Source organism: Cetorhinus maximus, chromosome 14, assembly GCF_964194155.1.
Source record: "Cetorhinus maximus chromosome 14, sCetMax3.hap1.1, whole genome shotgun sequence".
NCBI classification, from domain to species: domain Eukaryota; kingdom Metazoa; phylum Chordata; class Chondrichthyes; order Lamniformes; family Cetorhinidae; genus Cetorhinus; species Cetorhinus maximus.
The window spans coordinates 22,687,560-22,703,286 of record NC_135892.1 but is presented as its reverse complement, the minus strand read 5'-3'; the positions used below and the strand labels follow the sequence as shown (position 1 = coordinate 22,703,286).

At 39.5% G+C, this 15,727-nt stretch overlaps 1 protein-coding gene across 1 annotated transcript; it reads right to left on the bottom strand.

Moving 5' to 3' along the window:
• Window positions 1-1,068: 1,068 nt before the first annotated feature.
• On the bottom strand, window positions 1,069-15,451 carry eif4a3 (eukaryotic translation initiation factor 4A3). Its single transcript, XM_078556655.1, has 12 exons — window positions 15,240-15,451; window positions 12,228-12,300; window positions 11,280-11,346; window positions 11,014-11,076; window positions 9,465-9,597; window positions 8,287-8,367; window positions 7,136-7,277; window positions 5,631-5,769; window positions 3,841-3,956; window positions 3,645-3,752; window positions 2,910-3,037; window positions 1,069-1,401 (listed from the first exon to the last, which is right to left on the bottom strand). Exons 1-12 carry the CDS (start codon window positions 15,382-15,384, stop codon window positions 1,385-1,387), a joined length of 1,212 nt encoding a protein of 403 aa, XP_078412781.1. The 5' UTR covers window positions 15,385-15,451; the 3' UTR covers window positions 1,069-1,384.
• Window positions 15,452-15,727: the final 276 nt, after the last annotated feature.

Genomic DNA, 15,727 nt, shown 5'->3' with positions numbered 1-15,727 from the left:
TTTCATTGTGAATGTTTTGAGAGCCTCTCCTAGTATTCAAATAATATCACTTATTTGCCAGGGCCAGGGAAGCACTTTGCTGTCTTTGAACACTATGCTTGTATTTAAAAGCAGAAGGGGCTTTTTAAAACCTTTGAGAAAGCACCTAAGCTGTTTTCAGCTTAGAATACAGAATCATTTACCTATCAAATGAAATTACGTAACTAGGAGGGAAAAATTAATATCTACTTATTGTCTAATAATCAGCACTGAGCTGCTGGATCATCATATAACCTCAATTGGTGCACTCATGTCCTTTTAAGGAAAGAATCCTGTCACCATTACCTGGTTTATGCCTATATGTGACTATAAGCCCCATACTAATGGGGTTTTAACTGACTACCATTTAAGGTGGGTTAGCAAGCCACTCAGTTGCAACAAAGAATCACAGCATTAGGGATGGCAATCAGGTTGGCTTTAAATGTGTGGAGTGATGAGTAGAGAGATCAGGAACCGGTACATCTGGGGTGGGGAAGGGAGGTTGTCAGTGAAGATTGTCAAAGGATCGAAGAAAGTAGCCAGGAAGTGATTGAAATGTTATGGTAATCTGCTGCAGAGAAAGAGAGCGAGAGAAAATGTGTTGAGGCGAGTGAGGGACATGGGATTTCCAGGAAGGAATAAAGGAAGGCCTAAGACCAGGTGGAAGGATGCGGTGGTGAGAGAATTAAACACAGCAGGATTGGATGAGGAATGGGTGACTGACAGGAGGAGATGCAGACGAGTGCTCAACCAGCACTGTGGCAACCCCAAATAAAATGGAAGAAGCTTCACAGAGGAATGTAGGTCATATCAATGACATCCAATCCAAGAATGAATAATATAAGATTCTTTTTTCCAGGTGTTTAAACCTCTATGACAAGCTAGAAATTAAGATCATTGTACAAACTGCATATAGAAGAGGTCCTCCCCTTTCATATCAGCACCTTTAAAGTGACAAGACAACAGACAGTCATAGACCTTCCTAGTGGGACCACGAGACCTGATGCCTCTATTTCTACAAACATTAAGAAGTGTGATCATGGACCAACATTAAAGGACATTAATATCAAACTTTAATGAAGATGAATGGTATCCATACATAGCATTTCAGTAAAATTGCAGATTTAAGTTCAACATTAAAATTATGTATTATTTAATACTTGCAAACAAAAAGGCCAGTAATCCCATGTGTACAAAATAAAGCAATAACATTGGTTTACAAAACCACGTGCTACTGAAAATAAGATATAAATTCTACAAACAGAAAGCTAGATGTACAGAGTCCTTATACAACGTCAAGTGTTTCGTTTTCAACCGAAGCAATGTAATCCACTGCCCATCCAGGTCCTCAGGTCTTTCATTTCCTTTAAATAAGGTCAGCAACTAGACAAACAAAAGAAACAAATTTTAATATTTGAAGTACTTAAAAACCTACATAACCTAAAATGCATGCATGCAGAACATACAACACAACCTATTGCGTGTGTACTTAATTTAGTGCTTCCAAAAATTCTTTTAAGGAAAAATGAATGGAGGAAGCTGTGCCTTTATGACCTTCAATTAATTAGCTTCCCCAAATCTTAGAGTCACAGGACTATGAAACTGCCATTTGTTTTCTGGGTGGTATGGTTTTACAATTTACAATCTCAGGGTTGTACATTTACCAGTTTACATCATTCGGTTATTTGGTGTTAATGGGGGGGGAAAAAAAGGAAAACAATTTTTAAAAAAAGGAAGCGGATACGATCTATCACCCAGGGTTTTGTTCCCAAGCACTATTCAGCAACATCTTCCAAAACTGAGCATACACATTTGGTGCCAAATTTTTCAGCTGTGGTGGACCCTGGCGTTTGATGCTGAACTCATACGGAGAATGGTTGTTGGTACCAGACAGCACATGCTGGCAAAATTAACAGAGTGTGATTTGCCACCTTCAGGAGAGCACAGGCAAGAGTACCATTCAATAAAAGAAACAGAAAGAATCCCAGCATACTGCACCAAGCTCCTTCCTTATAACACGAAATGAGACTGGGAAAGAGGTAGGGGTATAGAGAAACGGATTCCAGTGTAAAAACTGTGTGGATGGAAGCTTGGAATGTTAAAGTATATATAGTAAATAAGGAGGACTTTATTTGTCAAAGATGAATATGCTATTGTGAGATGATACCAGTAAATCAATAGCAGCTGAATCTGAGAGAATATAATTACAGTCCCCACGCTTAGAAGAGCATAAGAAAGTTGAGGTATTCATGTAAATGTGATTTGCCTGCTATAAGCAATGGCTGGTATAACAGGATAGCGCTATTACTGTATTCTACTATGTAACAAAAAATGTTTCCTCTGTGTAATATCTTTTACCTGGTTGTTTCCAGCACCACTCTGACCTGCAGCTTTATTTAAGCAATCAGTGCTTCGCAAAAACTATTAACCTTATACAATTTAGAGGAAGTTAGAAAGTCTTAAGTATACAGTACATAGGTAATTCTTCCTTTAAAATGCAACTTAACAATGTGCAAATTAGTGAGTAAGCACAGCTCTGACTAAAATAAATGTAGTACTTAAAACGCTAAAACCACCAACCTTATTCATGTTAATTGATGCAAATGGTCGGAGTGCTTTTTGGACAAAAAGCGACTGCCCATTTTAAACATGGACATTTTAAGTGGAAGAGACTGCAGTTCAAGCTAATGGTTCCAAGTTATTATTGGCGTCAGCAGACTCCAGGAGAAAAATCTAAGGGTCAAGGAACAGTGTTCACAAATTGCTAAAGCATCTAATTTGGGCCATTTTTCGTTTAATTGATCAATAAAGATGACACTAGATTGTCACAGTCTCAGCCATCCGTTGAAGAATACCCTGCTCGATCAGAGGATACTGTAATTTGAGCTCACCGTTCATTGGCATTTCATCAATCTGTGTAGAGTAGTACTGTTCAATATCTCGCAGTATACGAATGTCATCATTCTTAACAAAGTTGATAGCCACACCTTTCCGGCCGTATCGACCTGATCGACCAATCCTGAAAATCAATACAAGAGCCTGTCAACATCCAATATGGTTGCAGAATTTACTGGAGTGAAAGGTTAACAGCTTCAACAGATAGCAGCTCCCCGAGTATTAACACAACAACTGATCAACAGCACCCAAAATGAAAACAATTCACCACATTACCTGCAGCCAGTTATTGAAGACATTTCTCTTAGATTAAAATTTATTATTTGATTGTTTTGAGGATGTGTCCAGAAACAACATAAAATGCTGGTTAAGATTCTCTATATTCCAGTTGCTTCTTCACAAATGAAATTTGCAAATTATACTTTTAATCTGATAGTTTGCCTTGCTCACTTTTTTAAACTGCAGTTCATTTTATTCTCCCAATTACAATAAATTGGCTTCAATCCCCAGATATTCCATCCTCCAAAAGTGAACAGGATAGCATAGGAAATACTTTGAATTTCACCACCAGCAATGTAGAAAGCAGAATAAGGTCCATTAGGAACCAGAATGAAACCAAGGTACAAAAAGGGAGCAGAGACTAAGAACATTAGGTTGACAAGTTCAGTGGGCTCTAAAAATGCATCCATTATGAAATTAAACATGGTATGAGAAAAGTATGCCAAGGTTACCTGTGGATATACAACTCTCTGTTATTTGGCAAATCATAGTTTATGATCAGCGAGACTTGAGGGACATCCAATCCTCTGGCCCAAACGTCAGTAGAAATAAGCACTCGACTGTAAAGCAAACAGAGGAAACACTTATCTTTAGAACACTGGCATCAGAAATAGTCAGCAAGGCACACAGTTTTCAAACACCACTCACCTTGCACCGGAACGGAATTCCTTCATAATGGATTCCCTCTCCTTTTGTGGCATGTCGCCATGCATTGATGATACTGTGAAATTAGCTTCTCTCATTTTTTCAGTGAGCCAGTCCACCTGCAGTAAAGAAAGACTAGTAATGGAAGCTATTTGCTGATCATTTCCACTTTGAGGACAGTAATTATTTTGTACCACTTTGGATCATTTTTAATTACAAAAAAATTCTACTTCTGTTCAGCATCTGAAATGAACAAAATTAAATTAAATGGTAGAACAGAACTTTTCATTTAGAAGCAGTGAAAGCAATGCCTGCAGGAACCCCAGCACTGGATTACAGTGTGTGAAACCTGTCAGTAAAATTCAGAAGGAACCCACATTTAATCAGAGTCAACTATACCATCTCTTTTTTTTTTAAAATTGCACCCCATCATTTTCCTTGCCTTCTTGGTTGCAATGCACAGTTTAAAAAAATATTGTAAAACATTTCTCAATGATTTTAAACAAATTCTTGTCATATCTTACTTATTCCCTCCAACTGATTGTTTCCTTGTGACTTCTGGTTATAGGAGTGTATACATGGCACACAGACATACACACAAGTATTATTTTGAGTGACATGGGAGAGTTTCCAAGAGAGTTATGGTTTTGCATTATTCCTATATTATGAAAGCATTTTATGAACATATTCAGAATTAACTTACTTTTTTCTGTCCTTTTTACATAATTTTCATGTCTATTAGTTTAAATAACTAATCTTATTCTTTTGTGCAACCTCACTCCCTCCAATCTTGAGAGGGTATACAGATACAATCTCGAAACTAGCAACCTCGGGACTGAGTCTGTGCTGGGTTTCAGATCTTGCCAGTTTTTGGGTCGGGTGATTCAGGCCAGGATAAGGGTCACTCAGATCACTCGAAGCATGGGAGAAGACAGGCATGCAAAGCTGATAACTAGTCAGTGCACCACTGCAGCTCCTAGCCCAACAAGCTGGTCAGTTATTTTACTCATCTAATAATAATAATAATATAAAAATCCATGCATGGCAACTTAAAAAATTGTCCGGTTTTCAGATAGACACTGTACCTGTACCCACACACATTACCAACTGGGAGCCAGGAACCCTCCAGCTCACTGTCAATACCAACCGATGCAGAAATTGCAGTTAATTTTCTTCAAATCAGACAAGCTGCCTCTTTCCCCAAGAAAATCTCAGAAACCAGTTGCTTTAGTCACTGGTCTACCTTAGAGCCCACGCTATTTTTATGCTAAAAAATTCAACCACTCACATTGTCATTGTGCTTCTGGTTTTATTTTTCAACTTTATCTCCTACAAGCATTGGTTGAAGGGCTGAGTGACCCTTATCCTGGCCTGAATCATCCGACCTGAAAACTGGCAAGATCCGAAACCCAGCACAAACTCAGTCCCAAGGTTGCTGGTTTCAAGACTGTATCTGTATCCCCTCTCAAGATTGGAGGGAGTGAGGTTGCACAAAAGAATAAGATTAGTTATTTAAACTAATGGACATGAAAATTGTGTAAAAAGGACAGAAAAGACTAAACCAATTTAGTGATTCTTATAGAAGAATCACTAAAGGCTGCAAATTTAAGATTAGCTAATTGAACCAATAACAATATGCATGTCAAAGTCAGTACATTTACAATGTACTTCAGAATGTTGTTGGTTTTCCTTATGAAAGAAGGAATTGATTGTCAGCTCAAACTACAAACATTTTAATGTAATTCCTATTCGACAAGTTTAGAAGATGGGTGGGAAAGGAATGTTTTCCGTACCTTCCGTTTCGTATTGCAGAAAATAACAGCTTGAGTAATGGTCAGTGTGTCGTACAAGTCACACAATGTGTCGAACTTCCACTCCTCCCTTTCAACTGCTACAAAGAACTGTTTGATTCCTTCCAGGGTCAACTCATCACTGTAAACACAATACCATCAAGCATTATATTTAAAAAAAAATCTCTGTGCGCATGAACATGAAGTTACAGAATAGTGCTTTTAAATCTCCACTGGCTGCACTTCCATCTCTGGCCTTCAAGTTGGTTTGTTCTTTAGCTCCCAATATAAAACCTTGTCCCAGTAGGGCATTAATTCCTCTTTCAGTTAATTGTAGACTACAGTCAAACATATAAAATCCTACTTTTATGCCAGCCTGTATGACTTCCATTTGAATACACGCACTAGGATGGCACACGGAGGACAAATGGGAACTAGATCTGTCACATCTTAAAAATGGAATCCTGTTCTTAGCTCTTCCAATTGTGTAGTTAAATGCACAGGTTGGTGTGCAACTGAGCTGCACAGATCAGGAAGGTTCACAATTCGATTGTGGATTGGCCCAGAGCTCGCAGATTTCGGCTAGGGCTCTGCTAGGATTGGCAAGTAGCCGTAATGAACTGTGGCCTGAGACAACAAAACAATCTTCGATTTTTAGTCAAGTTATGATTTCTAAAATTTGAAAAAAGAATATTACAAGACTTAGTATTCCGGAGAAGGCAAAATATAAAGTTGAATGCAAATAAAATATTGAGTGGAAGTTGAAGTTAGACAGCCATGGTTCAGTTGGTAGCACTCTTGCACCTGAGCCAGAAGGTTTTGGGTTCAAATCCCACTCTGGGACTTCAGCACAAAAAATTATTAAGCACGCTGCAATGCAGTTAAGGAGTGTTGCACTGTCAAGACGTGTTGTCACCTGGTGCACCGCAGGAGGTTGGCAAGGTGCCAAGAGGGCACAGGTGGGCAGCTGAAAAGAGGCCAACCGAGAAGGAGCAGGGTGCATCCGAGAAGGAGCAGGGGGCACAAAATGTGCAGGCAACCCTCTGGTTTTACATATTCACTTTCTATTCAAACATGATGCTCACTTAAAACTGACATCAAAGGCCTTGCCCACCCTGTTAGTTAGAGAATGCTACATGGTGCTGGAGGCCAAAATGATTTTTAAAACCCTATGAGAAAGTAAAAATGGACGGAACTTACAGAATTACTTTCCTACAATTTCCAACAAGTAGGGTAATGGGAAGGAGTAATTTCTAAGGTAGGCCTAATTTATACAACTCATAGTAAATTAACACTTACAGTGGCAATATACTTCAATTCAGAAGAAGAATGGGAAAGCCAAATCAAATTACATTATTTGAATCAAGTGCAGTTTTTGCAATTCCAAATGAATGAGGAATTTCATATTGCAATGGCTTGTACTGAAATCACAGAGCCTCTCCTTAAACCAATAAGATTCCAAGGCAACTTGAAATGGCACCTTTACTAATGCAAAAACAACAACGTACCGTTTGACAAGGATTCGGATCGGGTCAGTCATGAACTTGTTGGTCATTTCCAGGATTTCATGAGGCAGTGTGGCACTGATCAGAATTACTTGTGTGGCTGGAGGTAAATATCTGTACACATCATAGATCTGTTCCTTAAAACCTGCAGTCAGGAAACGAAGTTAAATGATGATGCCAGACACACCATACAAACACCTCACAGACTGATTTTCAGGTAATATTTCAAATCAATTCATGCTTCTACAGAATGATTCAACACAAAATGAAGTACAGGGTTAAAGATATAAGTAGGCTTTCTTTCCTCTAACAGCCTCTATGATAAGCATTTCAAAATATTTATTTAAAACAAACACTTTCTAGAAAAAAACACCTTTGTAGACAAAAATACCACAATCTATTCAATACTAATGTGATTGGGGAAGCCACAAGCATTATGATTATATCAGTTCTCCTACTACCTAATATGTTTAATGTGGAGCTAAATAGAATAGCTGCCTTATTTACTGCAACTCTTTGGGCAAAATATGAAGAAAAGGATAACAAGTTATTGAAGGGATAGGAACATAGGAACAGCAATAGGCCGTTCAGCCCTCAAACTAATTCCACAATGCAATTAGATCATGGCTGATCTGCACCTTAATCAAATCTAAACCGCCTTCGCTCCATATCCGATACCAGTATTCCCTGTAAGCTGCACATATTCACCCAAAAGGTACTGCTGGGACACTCAAGTTGAGTGAATGTATGTTGAGATACTGTGTCTATGCTAAAACGTTTGAAGGTATTGAGCATTAAAAGTTAGAGGGAACATTGCTTGATATCCAAACCCAACAAAACTTCAGTCACTCTCAATCTTGAAATTTTCAACTTAGCCAACATCAACAACTGGGGAAGACAGTTCCAGATTTCCACTAGGTGTGTGTGAAGAAGTGCATACTGATCTTGCTCCTTAGTGATCATCCCTTCTAATTTTAAGGTCATACCCTCTTGTTTGGGATTCCTGCACCATATGAAATAGTTTATCATCCTCTACCCTACTGAATCCCTACTATATTTTTTAACATCTTGATTAGATCATTCTTCAGCTTCTGTATGCAAGGGAATACATGACAAGCTATGCAAACCGTCCCCAGAATTTAAGGATCAGGTACCTTTGTTCAGCATCTCATCTGCTTCATCAAGAACCAACATTTTGATGGCACGTGTCCTCAAACTTCGTCTTCGGATCATATCTGTTAAAACAGAACCTATAGTCAGGATCACTTTCCATGTGTTCACTGGCCTGCCAAGATATGATTGACAGCTCACCAATTAAAGTTTTGAGTATGTGCTTTAACTTCAGGGACTGACTCATTCAACGCAACTGATCCACCATATGCTACATTACAATATTCCATCCGCCACTCAAACTTTGGTAGATATTTGATAACTAAAAATATTCATTGCCCTATAATTATCAGGATCAACTATTTGGTGAGGATGTGAATTTTTGTCTGTCCTCTTCCTTTTACTGGAGAGGGGTGGAACAAATGAGACGATGGGAAAATATTGGGCTTATCATGACTGGGTCTCGTCGATACAAAATTCAAATGGGACAGTTAAAACTGATGACAGAATGTTTGCATTTAATGACCATGATGATGGATCTGTACATGTATGGCATTAATGTTTAATAAATATGTATGCCCAAATTAAATTCTATGGTTTTAAACTCCATACGTCAGTAAACTTCTATGTTTCACTTTTGTTGGCATTAGCCATAGCTCAGTGTTAGCTGGTACACTTGCCCTGAATGGTTGTAGGTTTAAGACCCAGTCCAGAAACTTGAGTTCATAATCCTAAACTGGGAGATGCCATCTTTCGGATAAAACATTAAACTCTTTCTGGTGGCTGTAAAAGATCCTATGGCGATATTTCAAATAATTTCGGGGCAGTTCTTCCAGTGTACTGGTTAATATTGTGCTGCAGTCTTCCTCCATTAATAGCTGTAAGAGCACAATTCAGACACAAATTTGATGGGCTGAATCATCTAATCCTATACTGTAAAGTTCTATGATCTCAATTACCAAAGAATGAAAAGAGGTGACTAAATTAATGGGTCCCTTTACATCAAGTACACTGTGTGGTTTCTGAAGTTTTCCAAATGTGTTATCCATTTACAACATTCTATTTTATTAGAGCACCTTGATTAATAGCAAGTGGATGAACTATAATGAAGCACAGAAGTTTTGAACAGTGGAAAGGTAAATACTGAAAAAGGTGGTTAACTTACTCGAGGAATTGAACATTTAATAATAAAAAAACAGGACGGACAGAACAGGTTCCTTACCAAATACACGTCCAGGAGTACCAGCAACTACATGCTGTCCATAGTCCAATTTCCGAATGTCTTCTCCAACATTGGTACCTCCAATACAAGCATGGCATTGTACGTTCATATAGTCACCGAGAGCAAGGAGTACCTGTTAAATGGACACAAGACACTCAGACACTGTAATTAAATAGTACCAAACAAGGCAATCCTATTGTTACGAACTCAGCACATGGAGATTCAGGAGGGACTAGTAGATCCGACAGGGTCATGTTTGCCATCCACATCCACTAAACGTTTTCAGATTTCTATTCAAAATTTTCAGTAGATTCTGCTGGAACATGATGGATGAGAAGCAAGAGATCCTATGACTCTATTCAAGTGAGATGCAAAACAGATTTTCCCATATCCTGCCCAACATTCATCCCTCAGACATCATCACCTTGCTGTGCATAAAATGGCTTCAATGCTTCCCTAAAATAGTGACTACATTTAAATGGCAGAGGTAATTATTTGGCCTTGGAGCACTTTGGGACATCCTGAGATTGCAAAAGGTGCTTTATAAATGTAAATTTTTATTATATTTAAAGGTACAACCAGAAGTTGATATTGTAGAACAAACTGTTGCTAAAAGACTGGAATAAATTGGTTTGATGCTAATGGTTTATACAATATGTTAAAAAAATAATTAATTTAGACCTATGCTTACCACTTGTATGATGACCAGTTAAAAATCTGAGACACTGATTACCCATTTCATATCCAGATAAGTTTTATATAAACAAACCCCTATATTTTCATGTGCATTTTACAAAGTCCTCCCCTCAACTCTACTGGGGGGTAGAATTCAGTTCATGTATGGTGCCAAGGCAAAGTCCATCAGCTCTCATCTGGTGTCCACGTGAGCACTTTCCAGAAAGGGCCACTGGGCACAAACAGAAGAGATTTATTCTCACAGCACTAAGTCAGGGGCATTGATGTCAATTGTAATATCCCATTTCTGCCTCGGTTGGGATCAGCTAACTCAGCATGACCGTGGATCTACGAAGTTACACAATGCATTCTGTCAATACACCATTAGGGAAGCTGTAACTTAGTAGAATGATAAAACGGAAATCATAGCAGCACAATCAGGGATGTACCCTTGAATTAGTATCATGCAATAACTACAGTCTTGCTTTTATATCAGGAAGGATGTTTTCCTGATTGAAAGCAGATATACTGTTACAACTATAGGAAAATGACCATAGCTGTTGATTTACACTGACGGAAGGGATTTTATTATGTGAAATTCTGTTTTTTTAAAACCAACTTTTGGGATCAAATCCTCCGAATCAACTTACAATTAGAGCCACTGGTTCAGAATAACTGAATAAATCAAACTGCACTTCTGTTACAGGTGATTGCAGGATATTTACCAATGTTTTGGAGATAGATCATCCCTATTACATTCTGCGAAAACCACTAACTAGTAACATTGAAAATGATTCTTCGGTGCTGTATTAAATGGCATCTTTCATTCAGTTTCAATTATGGATGACAGAATTGTAACATGTTTAATTCTTACCTTCTGTATCTGCCCTGCGAGCTCCCGAGTTGGTGCCAATATTAAAGCCTGGGTCTCACGGACCTAAATTTAAAAAAAAAATATTAAAACGGAAATAATCTGCATTGAATTGTCAACTGGACATTTCATGAGTTCAGAACTGATGCTAAACTGAACTATATAAAGCATACTCTTTTCAACACCAAGACAACTTGCTGCTTTATTTCTTTGCTTAATATAATCAATTAACCAGGAAATAGTCATATGCATTTGTTAATAAGTTTTACCTGAATGTCCAGGCATTGTAATACTGACACGCAGAAAGTTGCTGTCTTCCCTGTACCAGATTGGGATCTAGGGAAAAAAATAGTATGAAATAGCAATAGTACAGTTTACACAACGAAATACTTCTGCCATCCATTTAGGTCAACAAGGGGATCCTGGAAACGTGGACGTTTTCTATATTTTGGGGGCCTCCTCTCGACGAAGTCAGACAGACGACAAAAAATTGCTAACGTCCCCATGCCAGCTGAGCCTTCAGTTGACTGAGGAAAAGAGTGTTTGAGGGCCAGGGTCTCAAACCCAAGACTATGGTCACGGTTTACTGGGCAACAGCGATTCCTACAAAGCACTGGAGAAGTACCATCAGTGGTGCCTTCGCAGGACCCCCCAAATCCGGTGATAAGAAAGGCGGTCAAACAGCCTCTCTTCTCCCAAATCAACTTGCCTAGCATCGAAGCACTAATCATTCAAAACCAACACTGCTGGGCAGGACATGTTGTTCATATGCCTGAAACCTGACTCCTGAAGCAATTGCTCTACTCGGAACTCAACAGGAAGCTCCCAGGAGGACAAATGAAACATTTTAGGGATGTCCTCAAAGCATCCCTGAAGAGGACAAACATCTCCACCAACTCATGGGAGTCCTTGGCTTGTGATCAACCAAAATGGGGAAGGTTCATTCGAGAAAGCACCGATCACATTAAGAGACTCCATTGGGAGCACGCAGAGGCCAAGTAGAAGCATCAGAGGGTGCGCCAACAGTTCATCTACCCAACACTACAAGCACCACCTGCCGTGCAAGTGGCAGAGTCTGCAGATCGAGCATTGAACTTATCAACCATCTCAGAACCATCAAACCAGAATGGAACCAAGTAATCCTTGATTTTGAGAGACTGCCTAAGATGACGACAATTTACAACAACATACAAGGTCAGAAACAAAATTAAACTTACTGAGCAATGACGTCTCTCCCTTTGATTATTTGCTTGATGGCTCTTTGTTGAATGGCTGATGGTTTTTCAAAGCCTACAAAATATAAGACCTGTCAGTTCCTTGGTACTCTACTCTCAACCATACATTTTGTAAAATGAAGTAAGAAAGAAAGCATTCTGTGGAACAAGCTAGAGCAAAAAGTGTCACATCTATAGTTGCTTACTTCACACACTCATTGTATACAACACTATTACTGCCACATGCTAATGTAAATCAATATTCATAATGGTCACTGTGGATTAGTAAGGCATCACTTTATAATCATTTATGGCAGCTTTATGAATGTCTCCAAGAAATACATCATGCTCAAGATGCTCAAATATTAGGTTTTGGATCCAGCAATTGCAAGAACAGACTGCATGAACTACTCAGTTTCCCCCTCAGCTCTTTATTATAAATGTTTTGCATTAAAATCTCTCCATCATCCATGTTACCTCTCTGTAATGAGTAGCATCAATTCTACAAGGCTTCTTTAGCAGCATCTCCTAAACCCGTGACCTCCACCACCTAAAAGAAGTGGTAGTAGTTGCATGGGAACAATATCACCTCCAAGTTCCCCTCCAAATAACACACCATCCTGACTTGGGGTATTTATTGTGAATGTTCATAGTCACAGGTTCAAAATCCTGAAACTGCCTACCTAACAGCATTGAGGGAGTATGTTCACTACACAGATTATAGTAAGTTCAAGGTGGGGACCCAGTGCCAACTTCTCAAGGGCAACTAGAGAAGGACAATAATTGCTGACCTTGTCAGAGATGCCCATGCCTCAGAATGATATCAAAAAAGATTCCATTTGGAACTGTACATGTTTTCAACTGTAGTTCTGCAAAGAGATCCGCAAAGTCAGCAAATTTCTGTCCATTTATGATCATATCTCAATTTTTCAGTCATTTTTCAACTACTAGCATGTCATTTGTTGCTGCACCAATAAAAATTACATTTCCTTCAACAACAGCAATTTATCTTCTTAGTGTAGCTAACACAGATCTTTGGAAGGTAGTTAAGGAGGTCTCTGGGCTGCATAAATTTTTACAAGTGGCACCCTGCCCCAGAAATGTTTGAAAACACTGTAAAACATTGTAATAGATTACAGTCAAAAAAAACCAAAGTATATATAGCCAGAACAGGTCATTCAGCCTAACAATTCCATGATCAATGTTTAAGCTCCAAACAAGTTTCTTCCCACTTCTCTTCATCGAGATCTTACAGCACAGCTGCAGGGTAGGGTTTTTCTACTGTTAATTATACAGTTAGATGAAATACTACACTATTTCATAGGTCAGTTGATTGACCATGTCTCACAGTCATTATTGATTGAATGTGTCCCAGTCCCAGTCCCATTGCACCTTTATTATCCTAAACCCTGCTACAATTGTGTCAGGCACTAATCTTGTTCATATAGATTAATGATAATGCCCTATGTATACCATTTTAAATTGAGCATTACACTTTAGGAGTCAGTTTATTTTTATTCTCTTGGATTAAAGGCATGCAGAAGAGATTTTCCATTATTGATGGGATGGGGTGCACCAGAGAGAGATAAGACAGAGTTAAGAACTCCAACAATTTCTACAGGCATACATTTAAATAAAAACATACAAAAGGATTAACCCAGAAGTGGGCCTGGTTATCCTGCTTAGAAATGTATCTCTTGAGTTCTAAGAGTGCCCTGACAGATAAATTAACTATAGTACATCACTTATAGTGGGAATTACCGTAGGAAGATGCCTTAATTCTTTTTATAATACCCATTACATGCATACATGTGGTTTTTGAGGGATCCCTACTCACTTGTTATGTCAGCTGTATCACCAGAGGGTCATTTTTTTCCAAGCCATTGATACCTGAATTGTTTACACACATACACTCTGACAACTGCTTTACTGAAATTTGTAATGATAAAAACAATGCCTTTTATTGTTGAAAAGGGACTGCTTGAGAACTGTTGGTATAATAAGTTAACTTCATAACAGTTTGCATATGAATTCTTCACACTGCAGTTCTCTGTGAAAATAAAGCAGGAAATATGCCACAGAGAAAGATAAACCCAGGATAAAGAGCGAAAAGAAACGCTGGATGGAGACAGGTTGGAGAGGAACAAACAAGGGTCTGAGAAAAATGAGTCTTTTTTGCTGGCACATTTGAAGATGGTTGGAGTACACGCAACAGATTTGAATTTCAAATAAGAAATAGCATAATGCACAAATAAAATCCAAGTTAACACCACAGGCAGGGAGTGGGGTCGCACTTCACTTAGCTATGAGATTGCTTGGGTGATCTTGCAGCCCACAGATGCTTCGATCTCAGTTTGGAGGTAGAGCAGTTGCAGCTTGTGGAGCACTAATGCACTTGTCACTGTGTCGTTGTTGTTCATCCTTTCATAACCTCAATACATCCCAATGTGCTTTACAGCCAACTGAGTACTTTTTACGGGTTGTCATAAAGATCCACACCCAGCAAGGTCCCACGGCAATGAGATAATGATCAAATCAGTTTTTTTTTAGTGATTTTGTTTGACATATGGTCACAACACAGGGGAGGGCTCCCAAATAGTGCCATGGGGGTCTGTCATCACATCTGAAAGATATGACAATGCTGCACCCCGTCAATACTGTACTGGAGTATCAGCCTGGATTATATGTTTTAGCTTCGGGAGTGGGGCTTGAACCCCTAAATTTCTGACTCAGAGGCGAGAATACTACCCACTACAGAATGACATTAGCGAAAGGAGGTGGAGCTGGATTGCGGCCCCCAAGTAATTCCTCTAAATGGAGACGTTCAAATCCCAGGAGCTTAAACAAGCGCCACGACGTGGCGGCGCCAACAGGTCTCAGGCCCTGGACCCCGAGCCGGAGCCCTGCTTTCATTCACCTCAGCTCTGCCTGCCATTGGACGGTATATCCGAGGAGCCACTGCGAGGCTCCTCGCCAGGCTAGGCCGCGCCGCGCCGCTCTCACTTACTCACTCACCGTACGCGTAGATCCCCCGCAGTAAATCCTCCCGCAAGCCCATGGTGTCGAAGGTAGGGGTAACATCCACCTCCTCGCTGGTCTCGAACTCCACCTTGGAGATGTCCTCCTCCTTCAGGATACGCTTCCTTCCCGAGCTCGCCATGATGAGGGCGACGGACACAGGAACACGGCGAACTTCCACCACCACGCACGCGCCAACCTCACGCCCCACGTGACACTGCGGCGCGGCGTCGTCACATCATCCATGCGTATTTCCCGGTCGTCAACGTGAGGACGTCACTGTGGGCGTGGCTTAGGTTTGATTGACAGGCGCAACAGGCATTCCATCTGGATAAAAAATGAGGTCTTGAAAGTTCTTTCAATCTCAATGATATCAGCTCTATCTCTCCACTATCTCTGTGCTGTCATATTTTATGTGGAAAATCCTAGTATTGGATAAATCTTGGATTACTCCAGTTGAGCATCGGGAAGCCTAAAGTTATTGT

Coding starts and splice junctions, on each gene's coding strand:
- eif4a3 (XM_078556655.1), bottom strand. CDS start 15,384: ATGGCGAGCTCGGGAAGGAAGCGTATCCTGAAGGAGGAGGACATCTCC. Junction 9,598..11,013: donor TCGCAGGGCAGATACAGAAG/GTAAGAATTAAA, acceptor TCCATTTAACAG/GTACTCCTTGCTCTCGGTGA. Junction 7,278..8,286: donor AGATGAGATGCTGAACAAAG/GTACCTGATCCT, acceptor TCCTGACTGCAG/GTTTTAAGGAACAGATCTAT.